The 19,397-nt window shown below is 36.8% G+C and overlaps 2 protein-coding genes across 2 annotated transcripts in view; both read right to left on the bottom strand.

The window, feature by feature from the left end:
- The window catches only part of LOC138324403 (high-affinity choline transporter 1-like), a 37,767-nt gene that overhangs the window by 9,095 nt on the left and 9,275 nt on the right, over positions 1-19,397 (bottom strand). The window contains exon 3 of the mRNA XM_069269469.1: positions 1,421-1,629. Within this exon, the coding sequence (XP_069125570.1) occupies positions 1,421-1,595 (175 nt within the window). The 5' untranslated portion in view covers positions 1,596-1,629. The remainder of the gene's footprint in view (positions 1-1,420; positions 1,630-19,397) is intronic.
- On the bottom strand, positions 4,492-5,498 carry LOC138324402 (cerebellar degeneration-related antigen 1-like). Its single transcript, XM_069269468.1, has 2 exons — positions 5,407-5,498; positions 4,492-4,930 (listed from the first exon to the last, which is right to left on the bottom strand). The coding sequence occupies exons 1-2, from the start codon at positions 5,496-5,498 to the stop codon at positions 4,492-4,494; spliced, it is 531 nt and encodes a 176-aa protein (XP_069125569.1).

The following is a 19,397-nucleotide window of genomic DNA, read 5'->3' as shown; positions in this document are numbered from 1 at the left end:
TGCATGTAATTTGAGTAAATTAAAGTGAAATTGAGGCCTCAAAAGGGGTAATGGGTACTTATTAAGGGTGGGGCACTTATTAGGTCGAATACAGTATATACATGTGTATGTATTCATTACAATGCTTCAACAAGAGAGGATGATGAACATGATCCAATTGTATATATCTATGTAACAAAATCTGTATTCCACGTTCCTCTATACATTAGCAGTCCAAATTTCTTCCGCTTTTGGAATCTATATCTTCTTTCCAATTTTCTGCATTTAAATTCTACTTTTCTGAAATGATCCTTATTCATTGAAGAAAATTTGCTTAAAAATTTGTATAGGCCACAGCAGAATTTTATGAATGATCTAGATATCTACATGCTATTGAAAATTTCAAGGTTGTCTGTCTCTGACTTACAATAGAAGGCAGTGACAAGGCTCTGAACCAGAGGTCTTTAGAAATCTGACCTTCACCTTAACCTTTGCCAAAGAAGTTGTCTGTTTATAGCAAACCAGTTATAGAATCACCTTGTGCCATCAAAACACAGATTTCCCTTGCACTGAGCATACACGTTTATAATTAGTACTTATTGAGATTAATCATACCTCATTTTTCTAATTTCAGTACAGAATTAATACAGATTTTTTTTACTGCATTTAATGCAATGGGGTTTTAAGTATTTTTCAATATGTCCTTAATGCAATTTAATTAAAGAATGTAAATCTGCTTCACTCTATTCAAAAGTTGTATTGAAGTTTAAATAATATGAAATGTATGTAAAAAGAAAATCAAATACTGTTGAGGTGCTGACAGCTTTGGCATTTGAGATGTATTGAAAATATTTTATTTTACAATTTATTTTTACTTTTATCATATCTTTTGGTACGGATTAAATAAATTAAATTACCAATTACCACTGGGGCCAATCTAATATTAAATTATCACAATATATCATCATATTTATCTATATGTTCACCATCAACTTTTTATATGGATATTTTGGAAAAGAAATAAAAAGAACAAATGAATCAAAAGTACAGTACTTATATATCAAATTGATTCTAAATTCAACTCAACAACATAATTATCTGCCCTTTCATGCAAGAAGTTCACATTTGGCCTCAGGATCATCAAACAGACTTAAGTCCAAAACTGTTATAAATCTTAAACTTAACCAGTCTAAGATGACCTTACAAAAAGTTACGTTATTTTTGATTGGCTAAGTCAAAAATCAAGTCTATTTAGAATATTATTTCATGATCCTAAAGCCTGGCTACTTGTGTGTGTTGGCTGACTAACTATAATATGTAAAATTCAGCATGATGAAAACATTAAAAATGATTCTAAAGTTTCATTTCTTTTTTTTTAATATAATTACAGATAGGACTGTGCTGGACATTTTCTAATAGATATTTTTATTATTGTTTTTACCTGTCATTGTAAACACCCCAACCACTAAGCCAATGTTCCTCCCCGCTAACATCACATTTTCGCTGTCCTCTTCCTGTCCGGACCGCTTGGTCTTCCAAGCTGCCCACAGACCAACCAGCAGAATTAGGAGGTAAAACACGATGACGGAGATTAGACCAGCTACATGGACAGCCATTTTGTCAGATGTATTGTTTTCTTATCTCGAATTCCTACAACACAACAATACATTTCCAAATTTTAGTTTAAATAAATGTTGAATGTTCATTACTGTGCGATATGTTACCAAATTATATGACTCAAATATTGCAGGGGTAAAAAAACATCACAAAAATATTCATAAAGTTTCAACTTAGCTCCCATTGGAATTTTAATGAAAAACTGGGAGAATATGGTAAGCATCAATACCAGAAATACCCTTTCACAAAATTTAGTACATGAAAAAGCACTTCAATGACAGCATCAAAAACTCTAAAATAAAAGTACCACTGCTAAAATAAGTATATTCACATTACTTAAGTATCTTGATTATGTACCTGCATGTATAATGAATAATATTACAGTTGGTGCTCAATGTAAATATCATTAAAAGTACATGTAAAGGTAAATTATGATGTATTTTCTTAACAGGCAATGGCCAATATTGATAGGGTGAGTAAAGAGCATTATTAAAATTAACATACAGTACAGGCATAGTGAACAATGCACATTCCACTTGCCCACTGACTGGGTGGACATAATGTGGACGGAGGATTGTCCACAACTCTTCACACTTTACAAATTATGTTATTTGAGATTAAGGAGACAAATCTTGGAAGCTTTTGATGAATTAATTGTAAGACATATCATAGTTTTAAGAAAAGTTAAACCAACAGAAATCTAAGATATATGTACATTTTTTTACGCAACTTCTATATTTTGGCAAATTTAATTTGAAATGGAAAATGTTGTAGAAAAGAGCTCATCTTTAAAATCATGAAGTCACTAAATTATTCCTCAATAATTTAATCTTAGTAATATTTAGAATTTAAACATTAAAGAAGATTACATTAACACATTGTAATGATTATAAGATCTTCAAAAATCCAAATATAGCATTAAATGACTGATGTTAATTGATTCTGTCCATTCATGATTCAACCAAATGGAAAATATTGATCAAATCCTGAAAAATTGAAATATTCAATTAGCCGAGATGTTTACAAAGCTGTAATATTTCACATAAATAACAGCATTTTGTGATTATTTCAGATCTTGTTTACAGATCAACTTTTGATTTAAACGTTTACACCAATTTATTGTATTACATTGATAAGAGGATAACACTGAGACAATGAAGAACCCTTGTTTTCCTGCTCAGCATCTGCTGGTATAACACTCCAACATGTCAAGATACTTGTGCGACTGACAATCCTGATTTCCGCCACAACTATTAGTAAAAGTGTTTGTATGTTGGGCGGCATGAGTGCTCTCCAATCCACTTAGGGTTTTCCTAGCAATGACTTCAGTCAAAGCCCATAATGGATGACAGCAAAGCCCAATCAGCGACAGTCAGACAGTTCGCCATTACGCAATGCAAACTCTTCTGTTTCTGTTCATGCACATCTAAGACAAAACTCAAAGATGTATTAATTGGTTGGAAACTGCAGGAGTTCTGGAGATGTCATCATAATTGGTAAAATGTCAAAGACATATTCTCCACAAGGTCTTATTCCTCTGTATCTACATTGCCGTAAATGGCGAAGAAGGATTAAAAGAATGTGTCTGTGTAAAGACCAAGCACTTAGATTGTGGGAGATATGCATTCTCAAAAGTTATGGTAACCACGCGTACTGAAATGAAATCTATGCCTCAACTCAACTAATGCCACATACAGAACACTGTTCAGTAGGATTACAAGGAGAAATGAAATACATCTTTTAATGAAATGACATGCACAGTATAGATATTCCTTCCTAAAACACTGCATGGATTATCATAAATGAAAGAGATTACAAACAAAAATAACAATAAAACAATGCATACATTTGCTTGCAAATGCCATTTTTTTCTGACATTATACTGTTATCAAGTTGAATCTGTAAGAATTGCAAATGGATCTTGAATAAATTTCTTTTAGAGAAAATTTGAGTATTCCCTTATTTAGCTACACTGTGTGTATAATGTACAGTTCTGATCGCTATGAGCACGAGAATGATTGCCCTGGATACAAATGACTGGATAATGACAAAAATCTTGTTGATGAACGACTCTCCATCAGCCCTCAACCGTCCTTATATGGAAGTAGAAAGTCATAGATACAAGGCATATAGCCCCGCTAATGAAAATAAAATAACACTTGGACGGACATTTCAGATGTATTTACTGATTACAACACTACAATATAAATACACGGTACAGAGTTACGTTCCCATTCTGTCAACTTGAGGCTATTTCTACATCCAATTACTGTAACGTCTTAATTTACAATTTAATTTGTGTGATTTCTCAGGCTTAGAAACCATGAAAATACTGTATGACCAATTAAAATTACAAAGATTGCGGTGATGAGAATAACTTGTATCATTTTCGTTTATTTGCTTGGAGAACTACAAATAACCAAGTCATACTCATGAAAAATGGAATATGTTATTTTAATGAAATTCTCTATGCAGTTTAAAGTCTTTTGGAAGCATTAGAAAACCAGAAATTGTTATTTTTATTGTATCACTGTAGCTTTGGGCTATGACAATTAAGGAACATGCTCAAGCGCCCATCAGCCTGCTGAGAAAGGACATGTTACAATATGTTTTTATTACTGATATCACACACTAGTTTATTATCTAAACACCAGATGGCACACAAAGATTTCATTCTCCCCCCCCCCCCTCCATCTACCAGCTGCTCCTCCTCCCTCTTCTATAACCTCCTCATCAGCTCCTCCTTTCTCCTACCTCCTCCTTTCACATGGCTCCACCAGCTGCTATTCCTCCCTCTTTCTCTTCTATAACCTCCTCATCTTCCCCTTAACCTCCCCATCTTCTATAACCTCCCCATCTTCTATAACCCCCTCATCTTCCCCTTTTCCTCCTCCTCTACCTCTCTACCAGCTGCTCATCTCCCTCTACCTCTTCTATAACCTCCCCATCTTCTAACCTCCCCATAACCTCCCCATCTTCTATAACCTCCCCATCTTCTATAACCTCCCCATCTTCTATAACCTCCTCCTCTTCTATAACCTCCCCATCCTCTTCTATAACCTCCCCATCTTTATAACTCTCTTCTATAACCTCCCCATCTTCTATAACCTCCCCATCTTCTATAACCTCCCCATCTTTTATAACCTCCCCATCTTCTATAACCTCCCCATCTTCTATAACCTCCCCATCTTCTATAACTTCCCCATCTTCTATAACCTCCCCATCTTCTATAACCTCCCCATCTTCTATAACCTCCCCATCTTCTATAACCTCCCCATCTTCTATAACCTCCCCATCTTCTATAACCTCCTCCTCTTCTATAACCTCCCTCTTTCTATAACCTCCCCATCTTCTATAACCTCCCCTCTTCTATAACCTCCCTCTTCTATAACCTCCCCATCTTCTATAACCTCCTCCTCTTCTATAACCTCCCCTCTTCTATAACCTCCTCCTCTTCTATAACCTCCTCCTCTTCTATAACCTCCTCCTCTTCTTATAACCTCCTCCTCTTCTATAACCTCCTCCTCTTCTTCTATAACCTCCCCATCTTCTATAACCTCCCCATCTTCTATAACCTCCTCCTCTTCCTGCTATCCTCCTCTCACTCCTTTCTCCTCTTCTATGACTCCCTCATCTTCACCTCCTCCTCATCCCTCCCTTTACCAGCTGTTCTTTCTCCCTCTTCCTCTTCTTTAACCTCATCCTCCTGCTATCCTCCTCTCACTCCTTTCTCCTCTTCTATAACTCCCCCATCTTCCCCTCCTCTCTCCCTTTACCAGCGGTTCTTTCTCCCTCCTCCTCTTCTATGACCTCCTCCTGATCTCCTCCTCCTTTACCTCTCCCTCTTTGCTTCCTCCCATTTCTGCCATATCTCTCTGCTCTTCCTCATTCTCCTTCTCCATCTCCTCTTTAAATTCACCTCCTCTCTTTTTCCTCTTATCTTCCTGCCTTGTCTCTAGTTATCTTTCTGTTCTAACATTTCCTCCTATAACCCCAACTTTCTTCTTCATTGTTATTCTAAAATTCATCCTACCTTCTGTACCCATTCCATCATTGTCATCTAAGCATCAATGATTACGAACTATTCAAGGTGGTCAAGAGAGGATATCATCTAACTAACAGACCGAAGCCAGGTAGATAGATAGACATATAATTAGAAAGTTTTCATTATAATTAAGCCTTCTAGAAATACATTAAGTCAGTGATTTTACTTATTACATGAATATTGCTTTTATATATTAATTTTCCCTTTTTTTTTACCGATTTTAATAATATTTGTCTGAAATCTACCTATTATCTTTTTTCATTCAAGGCCTTTTGTTACATTGCCAATTCTTGGTTTTACTGATTTAATATATCTTAATACTTCTAAGCGTTTTAATGCCTTTCAATATCCATCAATGTTTTATTATACTATTTTTATAACAATAATATTTTACTATATAAATGTCTTCTAACTACAATTCCCTAGATTTCACTGACTATATGCCCTTTTTGAATACCAATTTCTTCTTGCAATTCCCAGTTTTCCTGATCGGCTGCCTCCCATAATAACCAATTTTCAATTATATGATATCTTCTATGATTAGCTATTGGAATGGTTTAACACCAGATAGCTGTAAACTTGTACTCAAGTTCCTTTTATAAACTGCCAAATCTACTGGTAACACTAATTTTGTAAATACTAACAGATTTTAATGCAAGGTTTAATGACTTAAAAATAAATATTATTTTACTGATTTAATATTTATAGTTATGAATTGCCTGTTTTATTTTAGGAATTAAATTCTATTAATTAAACAAAGAGTGATTTGAAGGTAATTGAAATTAAAAAGTAACAAAAAAAATTCCTATCAGACATCGCCCTGGTAGATATCAAACACAATTATACATAATATACAATAAGGTAAATAATCATCTGAAACACATATATAAATATTATAAGATTTAATATATGAAGACAAGATCTGGTTCATATATCAACTTAAATAACATACCTAACTATTTGATGTTCAATTGACCAATCGCCAGGCAGTATATAGCCATGCCTCGTGCCCGCAAACGCACATGTATTTATTCAATGTCATAGCCAATGTCACAGCATACACAATATAAAATGCAAAGTCATGTGCAGTACCTGTACAATTTGATTGACAGATAGCAATCGTTAATTAGCATAGATATTCAGTGGATATACATGAACATTCAAGTTGCTTAACGCTGTCAGAGTACAATCAAAAGTAATTATTCAGCCTATAATTGGCATTGATTCAGTACATACAGGTAAAACAGAATATATTGTTTAAGAACTTTTTTTTTTACTTTAAAAATAAAAAAAAATCTCAATTTTTTCAAAGTTAGTAAATTGAAGTGTCAAGTTTGTAATTTTTCATAACTATACAGGGAAAAAATTTTATTTATCAATTCTTGTTTTCAATTGACGAAAATTCTGTTTGTTGGCAAATTATGAAAATTTAAAATAAGGTACAAAAATCTGCTAAACTAGTGGTAATCTGAAGTTTTTGTGCTGAGAACACCAGCAGTATTTTCAATAGGTTTATAAACTATCACAGCTCATGTTATCTGATAAACATCATTATTGCATGTGACTGAAGCCTCCTATGTAACACGTCCGATATTTTCTTTAATTACTATCTCCCTCCTGAATCGTCCTATTTCTGACTTGTACGATGTATGTAAATTCCTGTTGGGTCATCTTATCATGTCTATTGTATAACGATGCAACTCTTTGGGTCTATAAAACTCTACATCAGCACATTAGACAATATCTTATCTAAGTGCCAAAACACCACAAATCAAAAATCTTTACTAAAAATCTAATTCAATCTTTAAGTTATCTTTTATTTCTGATCTTTTTTTTTTCAAACTTTTTATTTTTTAAGAATTTTTTTTGTCATATCCCCTAAATCAACATATCTTTATTCGTAAATATAATCGTTATGAAATCATTTTTTTAAAATGTCATTATTTAATTATGAATTACAAGCAGAGGATTATACATCATTCGTTGGCCACAAGGCAAACTTGAAGTAGCCATCTTCAATAAATTTGACCAGGGTACCGAACTGTTATCTCCAAACAGAAATGGTAGTTAGGTGTAAAGATGCAATCTTTATGCTGGTTTTCCGGGTGCTGTTAATGGTAAGAGATAACTACAGTGTGGCAGGCCCATGAAGGAATTGTACCAATAGAGAAGCGGAACCATGTTTGGAAAATCAATGACACCTCTGTGAACTGATGCAGCTGTTTCTACCAATCCTCTGCCAGCCTCCGTACCGTTCTATATATAGACACGAATTGTTACTTACAGGATAGTTCGGTGACATAAAGAATCACAATACATTTTAAACTTAATGCTGTATCCAATATATACATTAATTGTTACTTAGAGGTTTGGTATGTTCTGAAATGATCCCTTCTAGATTTTCTCTATAGTGGAAAAATCTGATGTTTAATCCATATAGGGAAAATCTGTAGATTTTTTTAGTCAATACAAAATAATAAAATACAGTGTTCTGCAGTAATACTTGATAAAATAGAACAAAACTAGCATACATTTAAAATATTACAAAGCTGCAGCTGTCTTAATTTTTCTTTATAATTCATAAGCAAACTGCATATATTACTGATTGTACACAGAATATTTATTCTATCATATAGAGAAATACAGTGTATGACAAAACTTGTGGGGGTACACTAGAAACAAGCAATTTAAGATAAATGTACATTTTTTATTAAATATCTCTAAGAAATATAAACGTTTTCCCATCTTATCATTGTATCAATTCAACATTTTATCCTTACAACAATATTGTGCATGATTTTCTCAAGTGTTTTAGCCAAAATTTACAATCTGGTTTTTTTCAGGTCTTACTTGACTATGTTTTAACCTAATCTTTAGATACAATCATACTTGTCTTCTGTCCTTGAAACTGCTGCATTACTTGTAGTTTGGCCCTAAATGACCTTAGTTGTCGATGGGCCGTAAAAAACAAACAAACAAACAAACAAACCCTAAGAAAAATTCAGATAGATGAAAAAACCTATTTTAAGGTTTTAGACCCTATTTAAACTTAAGTGATTTTTTGTAGGCTGTTATATGTACCAAATCCTGCTGACTTGTTTGACTGAAATGTACAACTTTTAGATGTTTTGCCGAAATGAATAAGCAACATAATCTACGAGTCAACATTAAACCTAAGATCATGATGCATACATACTTTTTATCAACTTTAGTTATTTTCAAGTAAACCAAGGAAGTGGCATACAAAATGTCACTGGTTTAAACACTGGGTCTAAAACCTTAATGTTCAGGACAGGAAATGTAAGAAATGATTAGCTTGTTCAACCATTTCATCATTTCCTGATATATGAAAACCAAACAAGATAGAACAGTATGAATGATTGAAACCATGGGCAATTAATTTCTCTCCAAAACTGACGTCATTAATTTATTTTTGTATTGTGGTCATTTAATTGGATGGACTTCATTGGACGATATTAATACAAGTGAGTTAATTTCCGTGAATTGTGATGTGGGATTGATTTATATGTTATTGGGTAAGTAACAAGACGTGCTATGTCAGATGAGTGACTTAGGTGCCGCCAAAGGTCTGAGAAATCAATCCAAGCCTCATTTGTACAGTACAAGTAATGTTAATTATACATTGATTTTCACATAGTTGTCCACCTGTACTGTCAGAGAATGGTGTGATACAAACAAGTAATAGAGACCAGGAAACTGTAGTAAAATAACCTTAATGAGACGAGAGATTCAGAATTTGTCTTTTTGACTTTTGATATAAAATAAGGGTGTAGGGTGCAGGTAACTAACAGTGGAACACAAATCAATTTTCGTAACTTTTTTTTTCCAAAGTTCTATGGAGCAGACTTTTAATTACATCAATTAATACCAAAATACAAAGGAATAAACTGACCAAATTGAAATCTATAAAGAATTTTATGACAAGCAGCAACTTCAAGGAATTGCTTCTACTTACTCCATATAGACCAACTCTCCAATCAACATGGGTAGAATAACCTTCATAAAATCTGTTTCCCCTTCCAGTATGGACCTTTCTGATCAGTTGGTTAGAATATTTTGACATTTTATATAACACCAATATCAATTTGAAAGATTTGCTGACCCCAAAGGGTCAAAGTAAATTCAAATGAATGGCCTCTATTTCCCCTATAAGGCACAGCACTCCTCGTGATCATACCAGGAGCTCATCACATGTGAAAATGTGCTCCAAAATATGTATCAAATTGTTTCAAGACCAGGGTTGTGTCAGGGTGTAAGACTAGGGTTGTATCAGGGTGTAAGACCAGGGTTGTGTCAGGGTGTAAGACTAGGATTGTATCAGGGTGTAAGACCAGGGTTGTGTCAGGGTGTAAGACTAGGGTTGTATCAGGGTGTAAGACTAGGGTTGTATCAGGGTGTAAGACTAGGGTTGTATCAGGGTGTAAGTCTAGGGTTGTATCAGGGTGTAAGACTAGGATTGTATCAGGGTGTAAGACTAGGGTTGTATCAGGGTGTAAGACTAGGGTTGTATCAGGGTGTAAGACTAGGGTTGTATCAGGGTGTAAGTCTAGGGTTGTATCAGGGTGTAAGACTAGGGTTGTATCAGGGTGTAAGACTAGGGTTGTATCAGGGTGTAAGGCTAGGGTTGTATCAGGGTGTAAGCTAGTTGTATCAGGGTGCAAGATTAGGGTTGTATCAGGGTGTAAGGCTAGGGTTGTTTCAGGGTGTAAGGCTCGGGTTATATCAGGGTGTAAGGCTCGGGTTGTATCAGGGTGTAAGGCTCTGGTTGTATCAGGATATAAGACTAGGGTTGTATCAGGGTGTAAGACTAGGATTGTATCAGGGTGTTAGACTAGGGTTGTATCAGGGTGTAAGACCAGGGTTGTGTCAGGGTGTAAAATTAGGGTTGTATCGAGATGTAAGACTAGGATTGTATCAGGGGGTAAAACTATGGCTGTATCAGGGTGTAAGGCTCAGGTTGTATCAGGGTGTAAGACTAGGGTTGTATCAGGGTGTAAGACTTGTGTTGTATCAGGGTGTAAGTCTAGGGTTGTATCAGGGTGTAAGACTAGGGTTGTATCAGAGTGTAAGTCTAGGGTTGTATCGAGATGTAAGACTAGGATTGTATCAGGGTGTAAGTTTGTGGTTTTATCAGGGTGTAAAACTAGGGTTGTATCAGAGATGTAAGACTAGGATTGTATCAGGGTGTAAGTTTGGGTTGTTCAGGTGTTAGATAGGGTTGTATCAGGGTGTAAGACTAGGGTTGTATCAGGGGTGTAAGACTAGGGTTGTATCAGGGTGTAAGACTAGGGTTGTATCAGGGTGTAAGACTAGGGTTGTATCAGGGTGTAAGACTAGGGTTGTATCAGGGTGTAAGACTAGGGTTGTATCAGGGTGTAAGACTAGGGTTGTATCAGGGTGTAAGTCTAGGGTTGTATCAGGGTGTAAGACTAGGGTTGTATCAGGGTGTAAGACTAGGGTTGTATCAGGGTGTAAGACTAGGGTTGTATCAGGGTGTAAGACTAGGGTTGTATCAGGGTGTAAGACTAGGGTTGTATCAGGGTGTAAGTCTAGGGTTGTATCAGGGTGTAAGACTAGGGTTGTATCAGGGTGTAAGACTAGGGTTGTATCAGGGTGTAAGACTAGGGTTGTATTCAGGGTGTAAGACTAGGGTTGTATCAGGGTGTAAGACTAGGGTTGTATCAGGGTGTAAGACTAGGGTTGTATCAGGGTGTAAGACTAGGGTTGTATCAGGGTGTAAGACTAGGGTTGTATCAGGGTGTAAGACTAGGGTTGTATCAGGGTGTAAGTCTAGGGTTGTATCAGGGTGTAAGACTAGGGTTGTATCAGGGTGTAAGACTAGGGTTGTATCAGGGTGTAAGACTAGGGTTGTATCAGGGTGTAAGACTAGGGTTGTATCAGGGTGTAAGTCTAGGGTTGTATCAGGGTGTAAGGCTCGGGTTGTATCAGGGTGTAAGACTAGGGTTGTATCAGGGTGTAAGACTAGGGTTGTATCAGGGTGTAAGACTAGGGTTGTATCAGGGTGTAAGACTAGGGTTGTATCAGGGTGTAAGTCTAGGGTTGTATCAGGGTGTAAGACTAGGGTTGTATCAGGGTGTAAGACTAGGGTTGTATCAGGGTGTAAGGCTAGGGTTGTATCAGGGTGTAAGACTAGGGTTGTATCAGGGTGTAAGACTAGGGTTGTATCAGGGTGTAAGACTAGGGTTGTATCAGGGTGTAAGACTAGGGTTGTATCAGGGTGTAAGACTAGGGTTGTATCAGGGTGTAAGACTAGGGTTGTATCAGGGTGTAAGACTAGGGTTGTATCAGGGTGTAAGACTAGGGTTGTATCAGGGTGTAAGTCTAGGGTTGTATCAGGGTGTAAGACTAGGGTTGTATCAGGGTGTAAGACTAGGGTTGTATCAGGGTGTAAGGCTCGGGTTGTATCAGGGTGTAAGACTTGAGTTATATCAGGGTGTAAGACTTGGGTTGTATCAGGGTGTAAGTCTAGGGTTGTATCGAGATGTAAGACTAGGATTGTATCAGGGTGTAAGTTTGTGGTTGTATCAGGGTGTAAGACTAGGGTTGTATCAGGGTGTAAGGCGTTGTTATCAGGTGTTGTAAGTCTAGGGTTGTATCAGGGTGTAAGACTAGGGTTGTATCTTTGTAAGGGGTTGTATCGAGATGTAAGGACTTAGGTTGTATAGGGTGTACTAGGGTAAGTTTAGATTAGGTTTGTATCAGGTGTGTAAGACTGAGGGTTGTATCAGGGTTTGTAAGGCTCCGGTTGTATCATGGCAAACATCATGGTATTGGTTGTAGGGTGTTAAGGCTCGTATATGTCAAGACTAGGGTTGTATCTGAGTATAATCAGGTGTTAAGGCGGAGCTGTATCAGGGTGTTAAAGGCTTGGGTTGCCTCGAGGATATATTCAGGCTGTATAGGATTGTTATCAGGGTGTAAGATTGGGTATAATAGGGTGTAAGTCTAGGGTTGTATCGAGATGTAAGGGATTGTATCAGGGTGTAAGTTTGTGGTTGTAACAGGGTGTAAGGGAGGGTGTATAATATATAACAGGGAGGGAGGGAAGTATAATATATAACAGGAAGGGATAATATATAACAGGAAGGGATATAATATATTATACAAATATTTCATGGGTTACTGTGCTCTAGTTCATAATATTTAACCCGAGGTGATGGTAATCAACAAATGTTATATTGCACGAGGCCAAAGGCCGAGTGCAATATAACATTTGTTGATTACCATCACCGAGGGGTAAATATTATGAACTAGAGCACAGTAACCATAGAATATTTGTTTTATTACATAATCACCAGTTTTTCAGTTGAATATTTTTTATAAAACGAATACGGCAATCACTTAACAAAATCATCAACACCGTACCGTACGGAAAAAACCTTAATATCCTATTGAAGATTGACGTATAGCCCACGTGCGTCACGTTGTAACTCCGGTTTGGATGTCTTATTGTCTGTTTTCACATTATAAGACCTGCTTGCAGCCTTTTGATCTAATACATTCATCGTGTCCGTCCTTTACTCGGTACAGTAAACGTCTCCATGACGTGCTTGATTCGAGATCTAAAAATCCAACGCGAAATTGAGCGTGACCCTTTGTGACGTCATAATAACGTAACACACTGTTACTCACAATTCCTCAGAAGTTTTCTACAAAACTAGACAACAACAGCGAGGTGTTCCTAAAGCCGTGCAATATAACATCTCGAACCGTGCAATATAATGTTTCCATGGAAGCGTGCAATATAACTTCGAACCGTGCAATGTAACAAGGTTTTATTGAACGGTCGGTGTAATAGTTGAACATATTATATTTCTTCATATATAGATTGGTGTGAACAAATTATGTAATAAAATAGGTTCATGTAGGGAGAGTTATGATATATAACAGAGAGGGAGAGGTTATAATATATAACAGGAAGGTAGGGATATAATATATAACAGGGAGGGAGGGGGTATAATATATAACAGAGTCGGAGGTATAATATATAACAGGGAGGGGGGTATGATATATAACAGGGAGGGGTATGATATATAACAGAGTAGGAGGTATAATATATAACAGGGAGGGGGGGTATAATACATAACAGAGTAGGAGGTATAATATATAACAGGGAGGGAGGTATTAGATATAACAGGGAGGGTGTATTATATATAACAGTGAGGGAGGTATATTATTACATAATTTGTTTACACCAATCTATATATGAAGAAATATAATATTTTCAACTATTACACCGACCGTTCAATAAAACCTTGTGATATTGCACGGATTGAAGTTATATTTGCTTCCATGGAAACGTTATATTGCACGGTTCGAGATGTTATATTGCACGGCTTTAAGAACACCTCGCTGTTGTTGTTTAGTTTTGTAGAAAACAAAGTAACAGTGACTTACGTTATTATGACGTCACAAAGGTTCATGCTCAATTTCGCGCTGGATTTATAGATCCTCGAATCAAGCACGTCATGTAGACATTTACTGTCCTGAGTAAAGGACGAACACGATTAATGTATTAGATCAAAAGGCTGCAAGCAGGTCTAATAATGTGAAAACAGACAATAAGACATCCAAACCGGAGTTACAACGTGACTTACGTGGGCTATACGTCAATCTTCAATAGGATATTTTAAGGTTTTTTCTGTACGGTACGGTGTTGATGATTTTGTTAAGTGATTGTCGTATTCGTTTTATAAAAAAAATATTCAACTGAAAAACTGGTGATTATGTAATAAAACAAATATTCTATGGTTACTGTGCTCTAGTTCATAATATTTACCCCTCGGTGATGGTAATCAACAAATGTTATATTGCACGAGGCCTTTGGCCTCGTGCAATATAACATTTGTTGATTACCATCACCTCGGGTTAAATATTATGAACTAGAGCACAGTAACCCATGAAATATTTGTAAAATATATGACAGGAATGGGGCATAATATATAACAGAGAGGAAGAGGGTATACTATATAACAGGGAGGGAGGTATAACATATAACAGGGAGGGATGAGGTATAATGTATAACAGGGAGGGAGGTATAACATATAACAGGGAGGGATGGGGTATAATATATAACAGGGAGGGAGAGGGTATAATATATAACAGGGAGGGAGGTATAATATATAACAGGGAGGGAGGTATAATATATTACAGGGAAGGATGGGGTATAATATATAACAGGGAGGGAGGTATAACATATAACAGGGAGGGATGGGGTATAATATATAACATGGGAGGAGAGGATATAATATATAACAGGGGGAGGGTATGGTATAATAATAAACCAGGGAGGGAGTGGGTATAATATAAACCAGGGAGGGAGGTATATTATATACCAGGGAGGGAGGTATATTATATACCAGGGAGGGATGTATATTATATACCAGGGAGGGAGGTATAACATATACCAGGGAGGGAGGTAATTATAATAACCAGGGAGGGAGGTATAACATATAACAGGGAGGGAGGTATATTATATACCAGGGAGGGAGGTATAATATATAACAGGGAGGGAGGAAGGTATTATATATAACAGGGATGGAGGGGGTATAATATAAACCAGGGAGGGAGGTATATTATATACCAGGGAGGGAGGTATATTATATACCAGGGAGGGATGGTATAATATATAACAGAGAGGGAGGAAGGTATTAATATATAACAGGGAGGGATGGGGTATAATATATAACAGGGAGGGAGAGGTTATAATATATAACAGGGAGAGAGGTATAATATATAACAGGGAGGGAGGTATAACATATAACAGGGAGGGATGGGGTATAAATATATAACAGGGAGGGAGGTATAACATATAACATGGTGGGATGGGGTATAATATATAAACAGGGAGGGAGAGAGTATAATATATAAACAGGGAGGGAGGAGGTATAATATATAACAGGGAGGGAGGTATAATATATTACAGGGAAGGATGGGGTATAATATATAACAGGGAGGGAGGTATAACATATAACAGGGAGGGATGGGGTATAATATATAACAGGGAGGGAGAGGATATAATATATAACAGGGGGGGAGTTATAATATATATCAGGGAGGGAGGGGTATAATATAAACCAGAGAGGGAGGTATATATATACCAGGGAGGGAGGGGGTATAATATATACCAGGGAGGGAGGTATAATATATATACAAGAGGGAGGAAGGTATATATATAACAGGGAGGGAGGGGGTATAATATATAAACCAGGGAGGGAGGTATATTTTATACCAGGGAGGAGGGGTATATTATATACCAGGGAGGGAGGTATAATATATAACAGAGAGGGAGGAAGGTATTATATATAACAGGGAGGGAGGGGGAATAATATAAACCAGGGAGGGAGATATAATATATAACAAGGTGAGAGGAAGGTAATATATATAACAGGGACGGAGGGGTATAATATATAACAGGGAGGTAGGTATAATATATAACAGGGAGAGAGGAAGGTAATATATATATAACAGAGACAGTGTATAATATATAACTAGGAGGGAGGGGGTATAATATATAACAGGGAGGTAGGTATAATATATAACAGGGAGGGAGAGGGGTATAATATCTAACAGGAAGGGAGAGGTTATGATATATAACAGGGAGGAAGGTATTAGATATAACAGGGAGGGAGAGGGTATAATATATAACAGAGAGGGAGAGGGTATAATATATAACAGGGAGGGAGAGGGTATAATATATAACAGGGAGGGGGGTATAATATATAACAGGAAGGGAGAGGGTATATTATATAACAGGTAGGAAGATATTAGATAGTAACAGGGAGGGAGGGGGTTTAATATATAACAGGGAAAGAGAGGGATATAATATATAACAGGGAGGAAAGGGTATAATATATAACAGGGAGGGAGGAAGTTATTAGATATAACAGGGACAGGGTATGATATATATAACAGGGAGGGAGGGGGTATAATATATAACAAGGGGGAGGTATAATAAATAACAGGGTAGGGGTATAATATATAACAGGGAGGTGGTTTAATATATAACAGGGAGGAGAGGGTATAATATATAACAGGGAGGGAGGAAGGTAATAGATATAACTGGGAGGGAGGGGGTATAATATAAACCAGGGAGGGAGGGTATATATATATACCAAGGAGGGAGGTATAATATATAACAGGGAGGGAGGAAGGTAATATATATAACAGGGATGGAGGGGTATAATATAAACCAGGGAGGGAGGTATATTATATAAACAGGGAGGGAGGTATATTATATATATAACAGGGAGGGAGGTATATATATATACCAGGGAGGGAGGTATAATATATAACAGGGAGGGAGGTATATTATATACCAGGGAGGGAGGTATAATATATAACAGGGAGGGAGGGGGTATTATATATAACAGGGATGGAGGTATAATATAACAGGGAGGGAGGTATATTATATACCAGGGAGGGAGGTATATTATATACCAGGGAGGGAGGTATAATATATAACAGGGAGGGGGAGGTATAATATATAACAGGGAGGGATGGGGTATAATATATAACAGGGAGGGAGAGGTTATAATATATAACAGGGAGGGAGGTATAATATATAACAGGGAGGGAGGTATAATATATAACAGGGAGGGAGGGGTATAATATATATAACAGGGAGGGAGGGGTATAAATATAACAGGGAGGGATGGGGTATAATATATAACAGGGAGGGAGAGGGTATAATATATAACAGGGAGGGAGGTATAATATATAACAGGGAGGGAGGTATAATATATATACAGGGAGGGATGGGGTATAATATATAACAGGGAGGGAGGTATAACATATAACAGGGAGGGATGGGGTATAATATATAACAGGGAGGGAGAGGGTATAATATATAACAGGGATGGGAGGGGTATAATATATAACAGGGATGGAGGGGTATAATATAAACAGGAGGGAGGTATAATTATATACCAGGGAGGGAGGGGTATAATATATAACAGGGAGGGAGAAGTATATATATATAACAGGAGGAGGGAGGTATAAATATATAACAGGGAGGGAGGGGTATAATATAAACAGGGAGGGAGGTAGGTATATATATAAACAGGGAGGGAGGTATATATATAACTAAGGGAGGGAGGGGGTATATATATATAACAGGAGGGAGGTATAATATATAACAGGGGGAGGAAGGTATTATATATAACAGGGAGGGAGGGGGAATAATATAAACCAGGGAGGGAGGGTATAATATATAACAGGGAGGGAGGGGTATTATATATACAGAGGGAGGTATAATATATAACAGGGTGAGAGGAAGGTAATATATATAAACAGGGACGGAGGGGGTAAAATATATAACAGGGAGGTAGGTATAATATATAACAGGGAGAGAGGAAGGTAATATATATAACAGAGACAGTGTATAATATATAACTAGGAGGGAGGGGGTATAATATCTAACAGGGAGGTAGGGAGAGGTATATATCTAACGGAGGGAGGTATGATATATACAGGGAGGAAGTATTAGATATAACAGGGAGGGAGAGGGTATAATATATAACAGAGAGGGAGAGGGTATAATATATAACAGGGAGGGAGAGGGTATAATATATAACAGGGAGGGGGGTATAATATATAACAGGGAAGGGAGAGGGTATATTATATAACAGGTAGGAAGATATTAGATATAACAGGGAGGGAGGGGGTTTAATATATAACAGGGAAAGAGAGGATATAATATATAACAGGGAAGGAAAGGGTATGATATGTAACAGGGAGGGAGGAAGTTATTAGATATAACAGGGACAGGGTATGATATATATAACTGGGAGGGAGGGGGTATAATATATAACAAGGGGGGAGGTATAATAAATAACAGGAAGGTAGGGGTATAATATATAACAGGGAGGTGGTTTAATATATAATAGAGAGGAGAGGGGTATAATATATAACAGGGAGGGAGGAAGGTATTAGATATAACTGGGAGGGAGGGGGTGTAATATAAACCAGGGAGGGAGGTATATTATATACCAGGGAGGGAGGTATAATATATAACAGGGAGAGAGGAAGGTAATATATATAACAGGGATGGAGGGGGTATAATATATAACAGGGAGGTAGGTATAGTATATAACAGGGAGAAAGAAAGGTAATATATATAACAGGGACAGGGTATAATATATAACTGGGAGGGAGGACAGGGTATAATATATAACAGGGAGGGAGGGGGGTATAATATATAACAGGGAGGGAGGGGGTATAATATATAACAGGAGGGAGGAATGTATTATATATAACAGGGAGGGGGTATAGTATATAACATGAAGGGAGGGGGTGTAATATATAACAGGGAGGGAGGAATGTATTATATATAACAGGGAGGGAGGAAGGTAACATATATAACAGAGAGTGAGGTAAAATAAATAACAGTCAGGGAGGGGATATAACATTTAACAGGAAGGGAGGGGGTATAATATATAACAGGGAGGAGCAAGGTATTATATCTAACAGGGAAGGAGAGAGGGGGTATAATATATAACAGGGAGGATGTATAATATATAACAGGGAGGGAAGTATAACATATAACAAGGAGAGAGGAAGGTAATATATATAACAGGGACAGGGTATAATATATAACAGAGAGGATGTATAATATATAACAGGGAGGGGGTATAACAAATAACAGGGACGGAGGGGGTATGATATATAACAGGGAGGTAGGTATAATATATAACTAGGAGAGAGGAAGGTAATA

The sequence above is a fragment of the Argopecten irradians genome, chromosome 5 (assembly GCF_041381155.1).
Source record: "Argopecten irradians isolate NY chromosome 5, Ai_NY, whole genome shotgun sequence".
Classification (NCBI taxonomy): Eukaryota; Metazoa; Mollusca; class Bivalvia; order Pectinida; family Pectinidae; genus Argopecten; species Argopecten irradians.
The sequence above is the reverse complement of the archived record's forward strand: the minus strand, read 5'-3'. Positions and strand labels throughout refer to the sequence as shown.

Excerpts from the sequence above, each read along its gene's own strand:
- LOC138324402 (XM_069269468.1), bottom strand. The coding sequence starts at position 5,498 with ATGGAGAAGGAGAATGAGGAAGAGCAGAGAGATATGGCAGAAATGGGA. Across the intron at positions 4,931-5,406 it reads GAGGAGGAGATCAGGAGGAG|AAAGAGGGAGGTTATAGAAG; the intron begins GTCATAGAAGAG and ends GGGAGGTTATAG.